Source organism: Colossoma macropomum, unplaced genomic scaffold (assembly GCF_904425465.1).
Source record: "Colossoma macropomum unplaced genomic scaffold, Colossoma_macropomum, whole genome shotgun sequence".
NCBI classification, from domain to species: Eukaryota; Metazoa; Chordata; class Actinopteri; order Characiformes; family Serrasalmidae; genus Colossoma; species Colossoma macropomum.
This window is the reverse complement of record NW_023495545.1, coordinates 1,347,501-1,365,136: the sequence shown is the minus strand read 5'-3', so window position 1 is coordinate 1,365,136 and position 17,636 is coordinate 1,347,501. Positions and strand designations below refer to the sequence as shown.

The following is a 17,636-nucleotide window of genomic DNA, read 5'->3' as shown; positions in this document are numbered from 1 at the left end:
GTCACAATACGCCACACGCGCATCATCACTTTAGAACAGAACAGACGCACCTGATGAGAGTCGGACACGTGATCAGAAACTGGACGATGTATCCGAATCACTGCAGCCGATCTGCGCCGAGATTTGATTACTTATATATACTAAGCATCCTCGATCCTGAACTCCAGCAGCACTGCTGTGTCTGATCCACTCACACCACCACCACCACCACGTCAGTGTTACTGCTGAGAATGACCCACCACCCAAACAGTACCTGCTCTGTGACCCCCTGGTCCATGGGGGTCCTGACCATTGAAGAACAGGGTGCAGAGAAACAGATGACCACAGAGTGAAACTATGTGGTCAGTGGGGCTGATTAAGTGTAGAAATTTAATTTAGAAGTTTAATTCTTGCTGTAGCTCTAAATTCAGGTCAGATTAATCAAAGCTCCACTCGTTCTTCTCTGTGACGGTGAAGAGAAACTCAGTCTGTAACGCCAGACGCTTCACTGTTTCAGCTCTGAACACTTACAGTTATGGAGATTAACCGAGTAACAGTCGACCGATTCATACGACCGTCAGAGTGTTCGTCTCACTGCAGCCCTGCTGTAAACGCTGATCACACAACGAGGAGGAGAGGGGAGAAGAGAGGAGGAGACGGAGTGAAGAATGAATAAATAAACAATCAAACACATACGAACAAAGAAAGGAAGACAGGTGAGCGGTGAGTGATGACGTGAGTGGTGAAGCGGTGAGTGATGACGTGAGTGGTGAAGCAGTGAGTGATGGCATGGTGATGTAGTGAACAATGAAGTGGTGAGTGATAACGTGGCGAGTGGTGAGTTATGGTGTGGTGAGCGATGAAGTAGCGAGTAGTGAGTGATGGTGTGGTGAGCAATGAAGTGGTGAATGATGGCGTGGCGAGTGATGCCGTGGTGAGCGATGAAGTGGCGAGTGGTGAGTGATGACGTGAGTGGTGAAGCGGTGAGTGATGGCATGGTGATATGGTGGGCAACGGCGTGGTGAGCAATGAAGTGGTGAGTGATAACGTGGCGAGTGGTGAGTAATGGCGTGGTGATGTGGTGAGTGATGGCGTGGTGAGTGATGAAGTGGTGAATGATGGCGTGGCGAGTGGTGAGTGATGGCATGGTGAGTCATGACGTGAGTGGTGAAGCGGTGAGTCATGACGTGAGTGGTGAAGCGGTGAGTGATGGCATGGTGATGTGGTGAGCGATAACGTGGCGAGTGGTGAGTGATGAAGTGGCGAGTGGTGAGTGATGAAGTGGCGAGTGGTGAGTGATGAAGTGGCGAGTGATGTGAGTGGTGAAGTGGCGAGTGATGTGAGTGGTGAAGTGGTGAGTGATGAAGTGGTGAATCAGCCTTGTATCTGCTCCAGTCTGATCTCGGCTCTGCGTGTAAATTCAGCACTAAAGACTCAGTCAGTGCAGCTGGAGGGAGTGAACTGGAACATAATGAGGAACTGAGATCTTCACTCAGGGCGTTTATTAGAGTCTATATGAGTGTGTGTGTGTGTGTGTGTGTGTGTGTGTGTGTGTGTGACAGAGAGTGAGTGTGTGTGTGAGAGAGAGAGAGAGCACCTGACTGTAACTGTTGAGAAACTCTGGAGTTCACAGTCTGTCAAAACCGTGTAATGAACACTGTGACCCTAACGCGGCTTCCAGTTTCCACCCTTCCAGTTTCACCTAACACTTAAATGGACAAACGCCCTGTAGTGTATTACGGTCTGTCAGAAAGACTGTGTGAATCATATGAACATTATAGAGGCTTTTTAAATGAAACAGTAGAAGCCATATCGCCCCCTACACTTCCTGTAGAGTATTACAGTCTGTCAGAGTGACTGTGTGAATCATATGAACATTATAGAGGCTTTTTAAATAAAACAGTAGAAGCTTTATTAACATTTTCTGTAGAGTACTGCAACCAGAAGTGCATGATACCAACAAACATACCAATTTTTATACTCATTTTAGTCCTATTAGACTGACTGTAGCACTTTTTAATATTTAATTCATTGCTTGAACTTCCACTAAATACAATAACATTATGAATACAGTACAGACTGCGCTCAAGCTGTGGAGAGAAAAGACGACCTTCAGTCAGTCTCTCAGACGCGTTCTCTCTCCCACAGCACAGACACAATGCCCTTATCAGGAACCAGCTGGATGCCAGAACGTACTCTACACTGCAGTTATCTGGATCCGATTGCTCTATCAGAGCCACAACGACACCAAACTGCTCTCAGAACAGTAAACAACTGACAGACGGTGAGCAAGGATGGGTGGGGTTATTTGAATATATGGATATTTAGCTTTTTTTACTTAGTTGGACATTTAAATAAGGCACGTTATACAGTCGTATGCAAAGGTTTGAACACATCAAGTCAAATTAGAAGCTTACAAAAAAGATATAAACTTAAATCTGCCATTTTTCAGCATATTTTAGTGCACAATTTCTACTTGTTTCATTGAGTTTAATGTGTTGGGAGAAATAAACTTTCGCACAGGCTTTACATGTTTTACGTTTCTCTGTTAAATTCAGCCAATGAACAGTTATTGTGCACTAAAATGCACATTAGTGTGTCTCTGTAGAGGATGTGTTCACTTATTTACACTTAAAACAGCAACAAAAACATGTAATTTGAACGGGGTGCACAAACTTTTGCAGACAGCACTGGATTAGAATTAAAAAATAAAATTAAAATAAATAAATAAATAAATAAATAAATAGTAGCTTGTCGTCTTTCAATAAACCTATGAGTGCTGTAGAACTGCAAACAATGTGATTAAGCACTACAATGATACATAATAAAATGCATATTTTCTACAAATTAAACTACAAATTAAAAGTTCGTTAAATAGATTTTTATTGAATGGTTTGGTGAAAAATCTAACGTACGCGGTTCTCCACTTCCCTCAGATGTAGTCGATCAGCCACGACACGTTTAGTGTAAAAGTTCTGCTTCGTTAGTTTAACGCTGGAGCTACGAGGCTAACGCTGCTAACAAACACTAGAAGTCAATAGTCACCCAAATCTTTTCTGTAAAAACATCCTGAAAGCATCTCTCCACCCGCTGAAGCCACATTCAGGTCTTCATGAGGTCGTACAGACTTGTTGATGTGGATTAGGGAGCAGTGGGGCTGAACGATTCGGGGGAAATGTGTAATTGTGATTTTTGTGACGTTATTATGTTAATTTTTCGCACTTAAATTAAAAACACTGAGTGCGTTTACATACATGAAATAATCTGATAACTGCAGGAAACCAGATTTTGTCAGTAATCCGATCAACGCATTTACGTGCACTTGAATAATTGGATAATCTGAAAATCCAGGTCTACATGAGTCAGACAGTAATCAGATTCCAACGTACGAATGCTACAGATTACGTTCGTAATTTCGGTCATTTCTATTCATAAATACCTGCTAATCTTGAATTTTTTAATTTGAGATATATGCTCAGAAATATAAACAGAAATCCTGAGAGTAATCTGTAGCATCTATATGCATGGATGATGTTTGCTTTACAACCAGCCAATAAACTCACAGTAGAAGACGTGACGTAAACGTAACGTGAATTTAAAAAAAAATAAATAAAAACTCAGTATACCTGTAAATATGAACATACATTCATCTAAAAGATGAAGAATATTTAAATCTTTCATTTCGTCAAGCATGTAGTTGGTCTTGCTCGCTTATTTCCAGTACCGCTGTCTGTTTTCGCACATGCGCAGACTGAGAGAAAGGAAAGAAATCAGAGTAAGAGTTTACATGCCCTGAGAAATCAGTTTACTGAGCTAAAATCCAGCCTCTTTATCGGATTTCTTAATCAGATTCATAGACCTTACTCTGACCTAAGAAAGAGTGTGTGCTGTTCACATGACCATTTGAATAATCAGATAACTAGAAATCTGATTATGACCGGATTATTGAGTGCACTTTTTATATAAACTGCACCACACAATCATAACGTATATATTAAAATGATGAATGTTTCAGCCCTAGGACAGTATGGCTTACTGTAAATTATACAAATATGTAAATTATATAAAACTTCAGGTGTTGTGCCAAATTCCAATATACGAATGCTACGGATTACGTTCGTAATTTCGGTCATTTCTATTCATAAATACCTGCTAATCTTGAATTTTTAAACTGAAGATATATGTTCAGAAATAAAAACAGAAAACCTGAGAGTAATCTGTAGCATCTATATGCATGGACGACGTTTGTGAGCACAGTAGGGAGTCTGATGTCGTTCACCGGCTGTCTAAAGTAGCTGACCGCAGTCTTTTCCAACACAGTGAAGTTCTGTCCATTTTTATAGCTCACAGTGAGTCACACTGCATTGTAAACCACATCGACAAGTCTGTGCCACCTTAATAAAGACCTGGCTGTGTTGTTTCGGCAGGTTGAGAGACGTTCTGGGGACGTATTAACAGAAATGATCTGGGTGTCTATTGGCTTCTAGTGTCTGTTAGGAGTGTAAGCCTCATTTGGGGGTAAATGCTCACTGGATCTTCTGCTTAACTGCTCCTTCACAATTTAACCTGCCCAGCCCGACCAGCAGATCTTCACCAGCAGGTTCTTATGTAAACACAGAGCTATGTGTTTTAGTTATGGTGTGATGTAATCATGTCTTTACTGTCATCTGCTTTACTTTATGTTGTGCTACAAGCTGTTTTTCGTTTTCTCTGATCTCAGATCCTGCATTTCCTGCTCATATCATCCTGATATCTGTACTAGATAATGGTGGACCTCTGTGTGAAAGGTCAACTGTGTAACAGGTTCACTGTGTAACAGGTTTACAGTGTAACAGGTTTACAGTGTAACAGGTTCACTGTGTTATTTACTGTGTAACAGGTTCACTGTGTAACAGGCTCACTGTGCAGTTTACTGTGTAAAAGGTTTACTGTGTTATTTTCTGTGTAACAGGTTAACTGTATAACAGGCTCACTGTGCAGTTTACTGTGTAACAGGTTAACTGTAGATTACTGTGCAACAGGTTAACTGTATAACAGGCTCACTGTGCAGTTTACTGGGTAACAGGTTTACTGTGTAACAAGTTAACTGTATAACAGGCTTACTGTGCAGTTTACTGTGTAACAGGTTAACTGTATAACAGGCTCACTGTGCAGTTTACTGTGTAACAGGTTAACTGTATAACAGGCTCACTGTGCAGTTTACTGTGTAACAGGTTTACTGTATAACAGGCTCACTGTGTAACAGGCTCACTGTGTAACAGGCTCACTGTGTAACAGGCTCACTGTGCAGTTTACTGTGTAACAGGTTAACTGTAGTTTACTGTGTAACAGGTTAACTGTGTAACAGGCTCACTGTGTAACAGGCTCACTGTGTAACAGGCTCACTGTATAACAGGCTCACTGTGCAGTTTACTGTGTAACAGGTTCACTGTGTAACAGGCTCACTGTGCAGTTTACTGTGTAACAGGTTAACTGTATAACAGGCTCACTGTGCAGTTTACTGTGTAACAGGCTCACTGTGTAACAGGCTCACTGTGTAACAGGCTCACTGTGTAACAGGCTCACTGTATAACAGGCTCACTGTGCAGTTTACTGTGTAACAGGTTAACTGTAGTTTACTGTGTAACAGGTCTAGTGTGTAGCAGGCTCACTGTGCAGTTTACTGTGTAACAGGTTAACTGTGTAACAGGCTTACTGTGCAGTTTACTGTGTAACAGGTTGTAACAGGCCACTGTGCAGTTTACTGTGTAACAGGCTAACTGTGTAACAGGCTCACTGTGTACAGGTCACTGTGACAGTTTACTGTGTAACAGGCTCACTGTGCAGTTTACTGTGTAACAGGTTTACTGTGTAACAGGCTCACTGTGCAGTTTACTGTGTAACAGGTTAACTGTAGTTTACTGTGTAACAGGTCTAGTGTGTAACAGGCTCACTGTGCAGTTTACTGTGTAACAGGTTTACTGTGTAACAGGCTCACTGTGCAGTTTACTGTGTAACAGGTTAACTGTGTAACAGGCTCACTGTGCAGTTTACTGTGTAACAGGTTAACTGTGTAACAGGCTCACGGTGTAACAGGCTCACTGTGTAACAGGCTCACTGAGTTTTACTCACAGGCCTCGGAGGATGAGCGGAACCTGGAAGGAGAGAACGGCCTGCTTCTGACGAACGACAAACAGGATAGGACTCTTAGTGGTCTCAGAGAGCAGCAGCTCCACCGACACTCGCAGGCCCTCCGTCTGAGAGAGAGAGAGAGAGAGAGAGAGAGAGAGAGAGAGAGAGAGAGAGAGAGAGAGGGAGGTTTATTTTTAAAATTGAAACTTCCCGTCATCTGATGGAGATTTATACTGTAAATAAACCACTGAGAGAGAGAGCGAGAGAGAGAGATAGAGAGATAGAGAGAGAGAGAGAGAGAGAGACAGAGAGTGCAGGAAAGAAGGAGACAGAGAGCAGGATGAGGAAATGCAGGTAGTTATAGACATATATAGACAGCTAGATAGACCAACAGATAGACAGACAGACAGACAGACGACAGGTAGATAAGCATAAATGTATTTATATGACTATAAGATTATCTGATGTAAAGAACTCACTGCCTTTCAGATTTACACTCAATGTTAATCGATTTGGCAACAATGGAACTTATAACATTCATACTGAGTAAGAGAGAGAGAGAGAGAGAGAGAGAGAGAGAGAGAGAGAGAGGGAGAGAGAGAGAGAGAGAGAGAGAGAGACAGAGAGAGAGAGAGAGAGAGAGAGGGAGAGAGAGGGAGAGAGAGGGAGAGAGAGGGAGAGAGAGAGAGGGAGAGAGAGAGAGAGGGGGGATGAGAGAGAGAGAAGGAGCAAGAATATGAGAGACAGAGAGAGGGAATACGAGGCGGAATGAGAGAGAGCGAGAGAGAGAGAGAGAAAGAGAATGAAAGAAGAAAAGAGAGAGAATGAGAGGGGGGAATGAGAGAAAGAGAAGCAGGAGAAAGAGAAGCAAGAGAGAGAGAGAGAGAGAGACAAAGGGAGAGACACAAAGAGGGAATGAGAGAGAGAAGAAAAGGAAAGAGGGGATGAGAAAAAGAGAAAAAGAAAAGGGGTGAGAGAAAGAGAGAGAGAAAAAAAGGGAAAGAGAATGAGAGACAGAGAGAGGAAAAGAGAGAAAGAATGAGAGAGATAGAATGACAGAGAGAGAGAGAGAGAGAGCGGGGAAATGAGAGAGGGAAGAAGCAAAGGAAAGAGAATAAGAGAGAAAGAGAGACCAAGAGAGAGAAAGAGCGAGAGACATAATAAGATAATAAGAGAAAGGAAAAACAGAGATAGAGAGAAAAAACAGAGGAAACGAGAGAGAGAGAGAGATAAAGAGTGATCGAGCAGAGGAAAGGGAAATAAAGAGTGCCTCCATTTTAAAAACCACCACGAGCCACAAACTTCCCCCAGAATCTGAACCACTTCATCATTCAACTATTAGACCCACTAAGACCACCGAGACCCCCTCCTCCTCTACAGTAGAGTCAGTACAGTAGAGGAGGAGGGGGTCTCGGTGGTCTTAGACCCACTAAGACCACCGAGACCCCCTCCTCCTCTACTGTACTGACTCTACTGACTCCGCTGTGTGTGCGGCGCCTTTACCTTGTTCCTGGACACGGTGTGGTTGAAGGAGTAGATGGTCTGGTTGTGGCTGGTCACCGTGTCCAGATAAAGGACCCCGAACTGGGCATCTTTCTGAACCACCACGCTGGAGTCCGAGCGAACCAAACACACTGACCACCACAAAACCTGCAACACCACAGACCCCAGACCGGGGGGGCAGAGCCGGACAGAGGGTCTGGGTCTGGACCTCCAGCACCTGGACATACTGACTCCCTCATACAGGACAGAAACCGAGGCACACAGAACCGATTCAGCGACCAGCTCGACCACCGAGGAGCGGAACGCCAGCTAGCTCAGCTAATGAGGAGAAACACGGAGGAAAACAAGCTAACAGGGATTTGGCGCTGCTTACAAAGGCAGCTCCACACATTTGATCCTCACTCGCGACGATAAAACGAGACCAGACGAAAAATAAGGACACAAAACCACACCGTTACAGCCCGTCCAGGTTCGTATTCCCACTAAAATTAACGACAAATCCTCAGACGCCTCAGTTACCGTGTACTCCAGCTAACGTTAGCTAGCTATAGGCTGCATATCTCAGTAAATAGGAGGCTAGCGGCTACATAAACAACACAACCCGACCCCACCGGCATTCAGGCCTCGGGCTGAGATGACAGTCCGGAAAAATTCAGGATTTTGTGGGTGACGTGGGTAAAGTCCCTTCCGGAGTCCTGAAATCAGCCCTTCCCTACGGACAGCAGCAGCAGCGGCTCCGCTGTTGTCCTCCCTGCTCTGCTCTGCTCTGCTCTGCTTCCTCACAGGTCGCTGACTGAGCTAACTTAGCTGCCTTTAGCCAAACCCACTTCAGCCCAGCTCTGAGGGATGAATCTGTCTCCTAACGGTTTAACCCCCCCGCAGGAGAGTCGGCGTCACAGAAAAGCCCCCAGAAACGGGCCGCTCCGCTCCGTTCATGCCGCTCCGCTCACAGGTTCACAGCAAATCTTCTCAATTTAGGTGCTGCGGCAGTTAGACAGCGACAACAGCGGCAGAGTTCAGAGCGCTCACGAGCGCCCCCACACAGTAAACAAGGCCAACACAGTTATCCTCTCACAGTAAACAAAGCTAACAGTTACCCTCGCACAGTAAACAAGGCCAACACAGTTACCCCCAAACAGTAAACAAAGCCAACACAGTTACCCTCGCACAGTAAACAAAGCGAACACAGTTACCCTCACACAGTAAACAAAGTGAACAGTTACCCTCACACAGTAAACAATGCTGACACAGTTACCCTCACACAGTAAACAAGGCGGACACAGCTAGCCTCGCACAGTAAACAAAGCCGACACAGCTACCCTCGCACAGTAAACAAAGCCAACACAGTTACCCTCGCACAGTAAACAAAGGCGACAGTTACCCTCTCACAGTAAACAAAGCCGACAGTTACCTCACACAGTAAACAGAGCCAACAGTTACCCTCACACAGTAAACAAAGCCGACAGTTATCCTCTCACAGTAAACAAGGCCAACACAGTTACCCTCACACAGTAAACAAGGCCAACAGTTACCCTCACACAGTAAACAAGGCCAACAGTTACCCTCACACAGTAAACAAAGCCAACAGTTATCCTCTCACAGTAAACAAGGCCAACACAGTTACCCCCACACAGTAAACAAGGCCAACAGTTACCCTCACACAGTAAACAAGGCCAACAGTTATCCTCTCACAGTAAACAAAGCCAACAGTTATCCTCACACAGTAAACAAAGCCAACAGTTACCCCCACACAGTAAACAAGGCCAACAGTTACCCTCACACAGTAAACAAGGCCAACAGTTACCCTCTCACAGTAAACAAAGCCAACAGTTATCCTCACACAGTAAACAAAGCCAACAGTTACCCCCACACAGTAAACAAGGCCAACACAGTTACCCCCACACAGTAAACAAGGCCAACAGTTATCCTCACACAGTAAACAAGGCCAACAGTTATCCTCTCACAGTAAACAAGGCCAACACAGTTACCCTCACACAGTAAACAAGGCCAACAGTTACCCTCGCACAGTAAACAAGGCCAACAGTTATCCTCTCACAGTAAACAAGGCCAACAGTTATCCTCTCACAGTAAACAAGGCCAACACAGTTACCCTCACACAGTAAACAAGGCCAACACAGTTATCCTCTCACAGTAAACAAGGCCAACAGTTATCCTCTCACAGTAAACAAGGCCAACACAGTTATCCTCTCACAGTAAACAAGGCCAACACAGTTACCCTCACACAGTAAACAAGGCCAACAGTTATCCTCTAACAGTAAACAAGGCCAACACAGTTATCCTCTAACAGTAAACAAGGCCAACACAGTTACCCTCACACAGTAAACAAAGCCAACACAGGTACCCTCTCACACTAAAAAAGCCGACACAGTTACCCCACAGTAAACAGCCGACACAGTTACCTCACACAGTAAACAAGGCCAACACAGTTATCCTCACACAGTAAACAAGGCCAACACAGTTACCCTCACACAGTAAACAAGGCCAACACAGTTACCCTCACACAGTAAACAAAGCCAACACAGTTAACCTCACACAGTAAACAAGGCCAACACAGTTACCCTCACACAGTAAACAAAGCCAACACAGTTACCCTCAACAGTAAACAAGGCAACACAGTTACCTCACACAGTAAACAAGCGACACAGTTACCCACAGTAAACAAGCACACAGTACCCTCCACAGTAAACAAAGCAGACACAGTTACCCTCACACAGTAAACAAAGCAGACACAGTTACCCTCACACAGTAAACAAAGCCAACACAGTACCTCACACAGTAAACAGAGCCAACAGTTACCCTCACACAGTAAACAAAGCCAACACAGTTATCCTCACACAGTAAACAAAGCCAACAGTTATTCTCTCACAGTAAACAAGGCCAACACAGTTACCCTCACACAGTAAACAAAGCCGACAGTTATTCTCTCACAGTAAACAAGGCCAACACAGTTACCCTCAGACAGTAAATAAAGCCAACACAGTTACCCTCACACAGTAAACAAGGCCAACACAGCTACCCTCACACAGTAAACAAAGCCAACACAGTTATCCTCTCACAGTAAACAAAGCCAACACAGTTACCCTCACACAGTAAACAAAGCCAACACAGTTATCCTCACACAGTAAACAAAGCCGACACAGTTACCCTCACACAATAAACAAAGCCAACACAGTTATCCTCACACAGTAAACAAAGCCGACAGTTATTCCCAAACAGTAAACAAGGCCAACAGTTACCCTCACACAGTAAACAAGGCCAGCACAGTTACCCTCTCACAGTAAACAAGGCCAACACAGTTACTCTCACACAGTAAACAAAGCTGACACAGTTACCCTCTCACAGTAAACAAAGCCAACAGTTATTCTCTCACAGTAAACAAGGCCAACACAGTTACCCTCTCACAGTAAACAAAGCCAACAGTTACCCTCACACAGTAAACAAGGCCAACATAGTTATCCTCTCACAGTAAACAAAGCCGACACAGTTACCCTCGCACAGTAAACAAAGCCGACACAGCTACCCTCGCACAGTAAACAAAGCCAACACAGCTACCCTCGCACAGTAAACAAAGCTGACAGTTATTCTCTCACAGTAAACAAGGCCAGCACAGTTACCCTCTCACAGTAAACAAAGCTGACAGTTATTCTCTCACAGTAAACAAGGCCAGCACAGTTACCCTCGCACAGTAAACAAAGCCGACACAGCTACCCTCGCACAGTAAACAAAGCCAACACAGTTACCCTCTCACAGTAAACAAAGCTGACAGTTATTCTCTCACAGTAAACAAGGCCAACAGTTACCCTCTCACAGTAAAAAAAGCTGACACAGTTACCCTCACACAGTAAACAAAGCCAACACAGTTAACCTCACACAGTAAACAAAGCTTACAGTTAACCTCACACAGTAAACAAAGCCAACACAGCCCAAAAACCCAACACTCTTAACCTCACACAATAAACAAAGCCAACACAGTTAACCTCAGAGAGTTAACAAAGAAAACACAGTTACCCTCACACAGTAAACAAACCCAACAGTTACCCTCTCACAGTACACAAACCAAATACAGTAAACAAACCCAACAGTGCTACTCTCACAGTAAAAAGCCCCAACACAGTTACCCTCACACAGTACACAAAGCCAACACAGTAAACAAACCCATCAATGTAAACTCAACACTTAACCTCACACAGTAAACAAACTCAACAGTTAACCTCACACAGTAAACAGACTCAACAGTTAATCTCACACAGTAAACAGACTCAACAGATAATCAAACGTTTCTAGTTATATTGTACATTCATTTTTAAAACAGCAAATAGAGATGTGGTTTAAATTTATTTAAAAAAAGTTATTAATAGTGTCTTCACTTAAAAAAAACACAATTGTTGTAGAACATAAACACTGTTAAAGTTTCAAATGCACTGCTCACTCCTCAGTCCATACGGTTCATATACAGAAATAAAGCTGCAAACACAGCCTGTTTGTGATGTCACAAAAACCAACACATTTACATATGTCTGCCCATCCTCACTATAGTTATAAGGGGTGTTTCAGCCCCAGACTGCTTTCTGAATGTGGCACAGCCAATCAGAACAGAGCTAATTTGCATATACCTTTCTAAAAGGCACAGTAACAAATGTAGCGTGTGTGTATGTCCAAGATGATAATGATTAGTATATATACACACACAAACATTATAAGTGAACTAAAATACTGAAATATAAGATTTGGGCCTTTTAAAGGGATGTAAACAGAGAAATCAGACTGGACACAGATTAACTCCACCATCCTTTATTTAAAAAGCTTCCAAGGAGATTGTGGCTAAACATCCTGGTCGACAGCTGACCACGCTCTTTGAGTAAACATTCAGCCAGCGCCCACAGACACACACAGGCAAACACATTATTACAGGCACATTAAGCCAAACGGATCACAATAAAACCTCTAAAAACACCCGACCCGAGCGCAGCTAGCAGCGCTTCACAGCCGCACCCGCTCCCTGGTGGAAGTGCGAGCATGTTTTTCGCTGAGTAACATGGTTTAGTGACGCCGAACGGCCGTTAAGACACGAGGACACATAAAAGAAAGTGTAACATCAGCATATTCGAGCTGTGCGGTAATGCAATAACTAGCATTCAGGGTTTTGCTCGTTAGGATAAAGTTCAAAGAAGACAGTTACTTTTTACCTTAAATTGCTTAATTATGTACTGGATGACTCATTAAGGCTACTGTGACTTAAAGGAACACTCTCACATCTGCTTAGGATCAGCCCTTTAAAACTCACTTATAATAGAATCCAATGGGCGGCAACTGCCCATTGACTTCCATTATAACCCAATTTTAAAGGGCAACTCCAACATTTTCCAACCTAACCGCCATTTGTTTATCGACACAACAGGATCATTTACCACAGAGAATAAGTTGAACATATTTCCCTGTACTTAGATACTAAAAGAAAACCGGGTAACTCAAAAGTCACAATAGAATCCAATGGGTAGCAGCTGCCCATTGACTTCTATTATAAGCGAGTTTTAAAGGGGTACTCGAAAATTTTCAACCTAATCCTTATCTGTTGTATCTATGATATAGGATCAATTAGCACAGAGAATAAGTTTAACATGTTTCTCAGTACTTTTAAAATAAATCAAAACCTGCTGACTCAAAACTCATCTACAGTAGAACTCAATGGGTAGCAACTGCCCATTGGCTTCTATTATAAAGTTTTAAAGGGGTACTCCAACATTTTTCAAATTAATCTCTAGCTGTGTATCTGTAGAATGTAGTTGATCACCACAGAGAATAATTGCAAAATGTTTCTCGGTATTTGGAAAATAAATGAAAACATTGAATAAAAACATAATTATAATAGAAGTCAATGGGCAGCTGCTAGCATAAGTGCGATTTAAAGGGCTGCTCCAACATTTTTAAACCTAATCTCTATGTGATGCATCGGTCATGTATGGTCACTTACTATAAACAACAAGTTCAATAAGGTTCCCGATCTCAGAAATGAAAACCATTGACGCAAAATGTACTTACAATAGAAACTAGTGGGGAGCAACTGCCCATTGGCTTTTATTATGAAGGAGTTCTGAACAGGCACGTTTCAGGTTGAAAAACACTGGACTATTCCTTTCACACTCCTCTTTTCCCATCTTCAACAACCAAGTTTACTGGTTTACAAGCACTTGATACATTACGGCAAGTCAGTAAAATAAGAAACACAGAGATTTAGCGGTTATACGACAATAAAGTACGACTATAAAGCTGAAAAGGGTCCAGTAACGTAACGCGCTGTGCTCTTTAAGAACGCAGAACATCAGAAATGAGGATTATAATCAATCCTTGTAGTAATCAGCTCTATATAAACGCTTAGTGAGCGCTTGTTCCATTAGACGGAGACAGAATCTGACGTATTCACAGCTATGATGGATGATCAATGCCACAGATCTGAAACGAGTTTAGGCTTCAACGCTTTGGCAGTGAACAGTTTTGGAACTGGAGCCAAATTTGAGTTTGTTCAGCAGCTCCAGCTGATAATTTGGTGAAAATAATCCATTGTACAGTTTCCCACTCGGATCAAACGCTGTCGACAGGCCAAGACGTGTTTGGTGTCTTCAGTTCTGCACTGGAGCTACGAGGCTAATGTAGCTAACAAGTGACTCATTAGCATTATTAGCATTGCTAATAACAGGGAAGTTTGTGGATGAATGTTAAGTTGGCTTCACAAGCTGTTGCTATAAAATCCCAGGTGGTTGCTAAGGTGTCGCTAGGCCATTGCTACAGTATCCCAGGTGGTTGCTAAGGTGTTGCTAGGCTGTTGCTATGTTATCACACTTGGTTGCTAAGGTTTTGCTATGCCATTGCTACAGTATCCCAGGTGGTTGCTAAGGTGTTGCTAGGCCACTGCTATGTTATCCCAGCTGCTTGCTAAGGTGTCGCTAGGCCATTGCTACAGTATCCCAGGTGGTTGCTAAGGTGTTGCTATGTTATCACACATGGTTGGTAAGGTTTTGCTATGCCATTGCTACAGTATCCCAGGTGGTTGCTAAGGTGTTGCAAGGCTGTTGCTATGTTTTCACACTTGGTTGCTAAGGTTTTGCTATGCCATTGCTACAGTATCCCAGGTGGTTGCTAAGGTGTTGCAAGGCTGTTGCTATGTTATCACACTTGATTGCTAAGGTTTTGCTAGGCCATTGTTGCAGTGCTCCAGGTGGTTGCTAAGGTGTTGCTATGCTATTGCTATGTTATCCCAGGTGGTTGCGAAGGTGTCGCTAGGCCATTGTTACATTATCCCAGGTGGTTGCTAAGATGTTGCTATGCTATTGCTATGTTATCCCAGGTGTGGTTGCTAAGGTGTTGCTAGGCCACTGTTGCAGCGCCCCAGGTGGTTGGTAAGGTGTTGCTATGCTATTGCTATGTTATGCCAGGTGGTTGCGAAGGTGTCGCTAGGCCATTGCTACAGTATCCCAGGTGTGGTTGCTAAGGTGTTCTTGGCCATTGTTGCAGTGCCCCAGGTGGTTGGTAAGGTGTTGCTATGCTATCGCTATGTTAGCCCAGGTGGTTGCTAAGGTGTCGCTAGGCCATTGCCATGTTATCCCAGGTGGTTGCTAAGGTATCGCTATGCCATTGCTACAGTATCCCAGGTGGTAAGACGTTGCTAGGCCATTGCTACAGGCTGTTAGGGCATTGCTAAGTTGCTGCTATATTATCCCACGTAGTTGCTATAGGGTGGCTGGGCCATTGCTACAGTATCTCAGGTGGTTGCTAGGGCATTGGCAAGCTGCTGCTATATTATCCCAAGAAACCATTCCAGATGGTTGCTAAGGCGTTGCAAGCTCATTGCTATGGCATTCCAGGCTACAGGATGTGCGACGTAACCCAACATCCTCGACAACAGAGAACGGCCGGTCAATGAATTCCTTCATATTTTACGTTCTAAGTTTTACGTTATATGATGTAATGGTGTCCAACGAATCGTAGAACCCACAAAATGCCTCTTGTTTACCAGCTTCTTTTTAAAATTTTCCAGTCCACCTTAAACAGTGTGGCATAATAAAGTCTTTGATTTGGACACTTTGTTATTGTATATCACTGCTATCTAAACAAAACCTCGTATCTGTAATCGTATTTCAGTTTTTGTCATAATTTGAAAATGCCTGTTGCCCTTTACATTGTACACAAATGTCATGATGAATGGACCAATAGAAAAAGCCCAAAATGACTTGGAAAAATGTCTGGTTCCATTGACTTCCATTGAAAGTAAAGCAGGTTTTTCCTTCTCCTGTAAAGTTACCATTCTAGAGATACGAGGTTTGGTTCCGTCAGCAGCGATATGACGCTATGTTTGACCATTTTACAGTAGCTGAAATTTCATCCCTGCTATATTTCTGCAGCTCCAGCGCAAAAAGAAGCAGCAACCATGTCTCGACTCTTCTACCACATTTGGGGTAAGAGGGGAAACTGTAAAATAGATTTTTGTGAAGAAATCTCTTTTCGAGAGCAAGTCGGCTCCAATTTTAACAGCTTTTCCCACTTCATCTTTGGTGCTATCAGCACTATAAAGGAAGATCCATGTTCATGTGATATTGACTACAGAGAAAGAGAGAGAGAGAGAGAGAGAGAGACAGAGAGAGACAACTGCAGTCAGCTTATGTGCTGACACTGTTGCAGTTCCTCTCTTCCACCACTAGGGGCTCCCTCGGCTAATAAAACTCCCTCAGATGAATGTGGAGAACGTGCTGTGCAGGAATGTGACTGGAGCTACAAGCAGCTCCACTATAAAGGCTCTGAGCACTAGAGGGGGCTTGATGTAGTGAACTATGTAGGGTGCCAAATAGGGAATTGGTACACAGCCTGGCTGCTTCACTGTGTTTACTGTTTTTTCAGACTTACAGTCTATTAAAGCAGCAGTCTGTCCTCCGCGTCAGTTTCACCTTTTTTTTTGGTCCTCCATCTTTGGTTAAACGACACTCCAGCGTTTTTTAACCTGTCCTCTATCTGCCGCATCACTATGGCGCCGCTGATTACCATAAACAATGATGTCAGAGCGTTCTCCTATAATAATTATAATTAACTCAGCTAGAACAGAGGACAATGGGCAGCTGCTGATTTCCATCAGTAAACATTCATAGCAACACTTTCATTAATTTTTAAAGAATGTTTTATAAATTGAAGGGGAATTCCACCATTATTTTTAAAAATTTCTCCATAATTAAATGGTTATGTGGTTGGTTCATGTTTAATACTAACACATAAATATATATGTGTGTGTGGTATTTATTTGTCTATATATATGTATGTGCACACACACACACACACATACAACACACAATATCTACAATGAACCATTTCACACCAAACCTTTCTGAATGACTACTCAACAACCGAATTGTGCTGAAATTTAAAAAATTTGGTGGAACTCCCCTTTATACTTTCATAGACGGGACTACTTTTTTATGGAGCCCTGCTTGTGACATCCCATATAAATAAAAATTAATGCCTGGCCACAACTTATTAATGTGTGGGAACGAGATCCTAATGCATGGCAGTGACTTGGTAAGACGTGGGAATGAAATAATTAAGTCATGGACACGACTTTGTAAGGCGTGGGAACGAGATCATGCCTTACTAGGTTATGGCCAGAAATCTGTGCTCGTTCATTACCACCAAAGTGGTGTGTGAGCAGTTTTAACAGACTCTGCCTGATCGCTATGGTTACCAGACAATCTTAAAGTTTAAAATCTTAAAATCTTTAAAAAAATTCTGCATCATTAAATAGTTAATATGTAAACAGAGCCGTTCAGAGTGGTTTGGTGTGAAACGCTCTGTTCTAGAGAAACTTGCCGTGTCAGAACTGTTCACAGTGGTGGTGATAGGAACCAGACGTCCACCTCTAAAAGCTCCCTCACAGAAAGTTACTACATGAAATGGTTATGAATTCACTGCCTGATGACTGAGACACTGTTTTGTGATCAATTTTTGGCTTAAAATGTGTTTTAATCCATTAATTTTAATAAGGA

At 43.0% G+C, this 17,636-nt stretch overlaps 2 protein-coding genes across 5 annotated transcripts in view; both read right to left on the bottom strand.

The window, feature by feature from the left end:
* Positions 1–9,910, bottom strand: part of sidt2 (SID1 transmembrane family, member 2) — a 46,995-nt gene extending 37,085 nt beyond the window's left edge. For all 4 annotated transcript variants that reach the window (XM_036562890.1, XM_036562892.1, XM_036562891.1 and 1 more), the window contains exons 1-2: positions 7,594–9,910; positions 6,091–6,215 (exon numbers count right to left, since the gene is read on the bottom strand). In XM_036562890.1, the coding sequence (XP_036418783.1) occupies positions 6,091–6,215; positions 7,594–7,818 (350 nt within the window). In that variant the 5' untranslated portion in view covers positions 7,819–9,910. The remainder of the gene's footprint in view (positions 1–6,090; positions 6,216–7,593) is intronic.
* A 5,826-nt stretch (positions 9,911–15,736) lies between these two features.
* The window catches only part of LOC118802375 (platelet-activating factor acetylhydrolase IB subunit beta-like), a 12,192-nt gene continuing 10,292 nt past the window's right edge, over positions 15,737–17,636 (bottom strand). Inside the window, exon 6 of the mRNA XM_036562896.1 lies at positions 15,737–17,636. This exon is cut by the window's right edge and continues 981 nt beyond it. The gene's annotated coding sequence lies outside the window, so the exon portion shown is untranslated.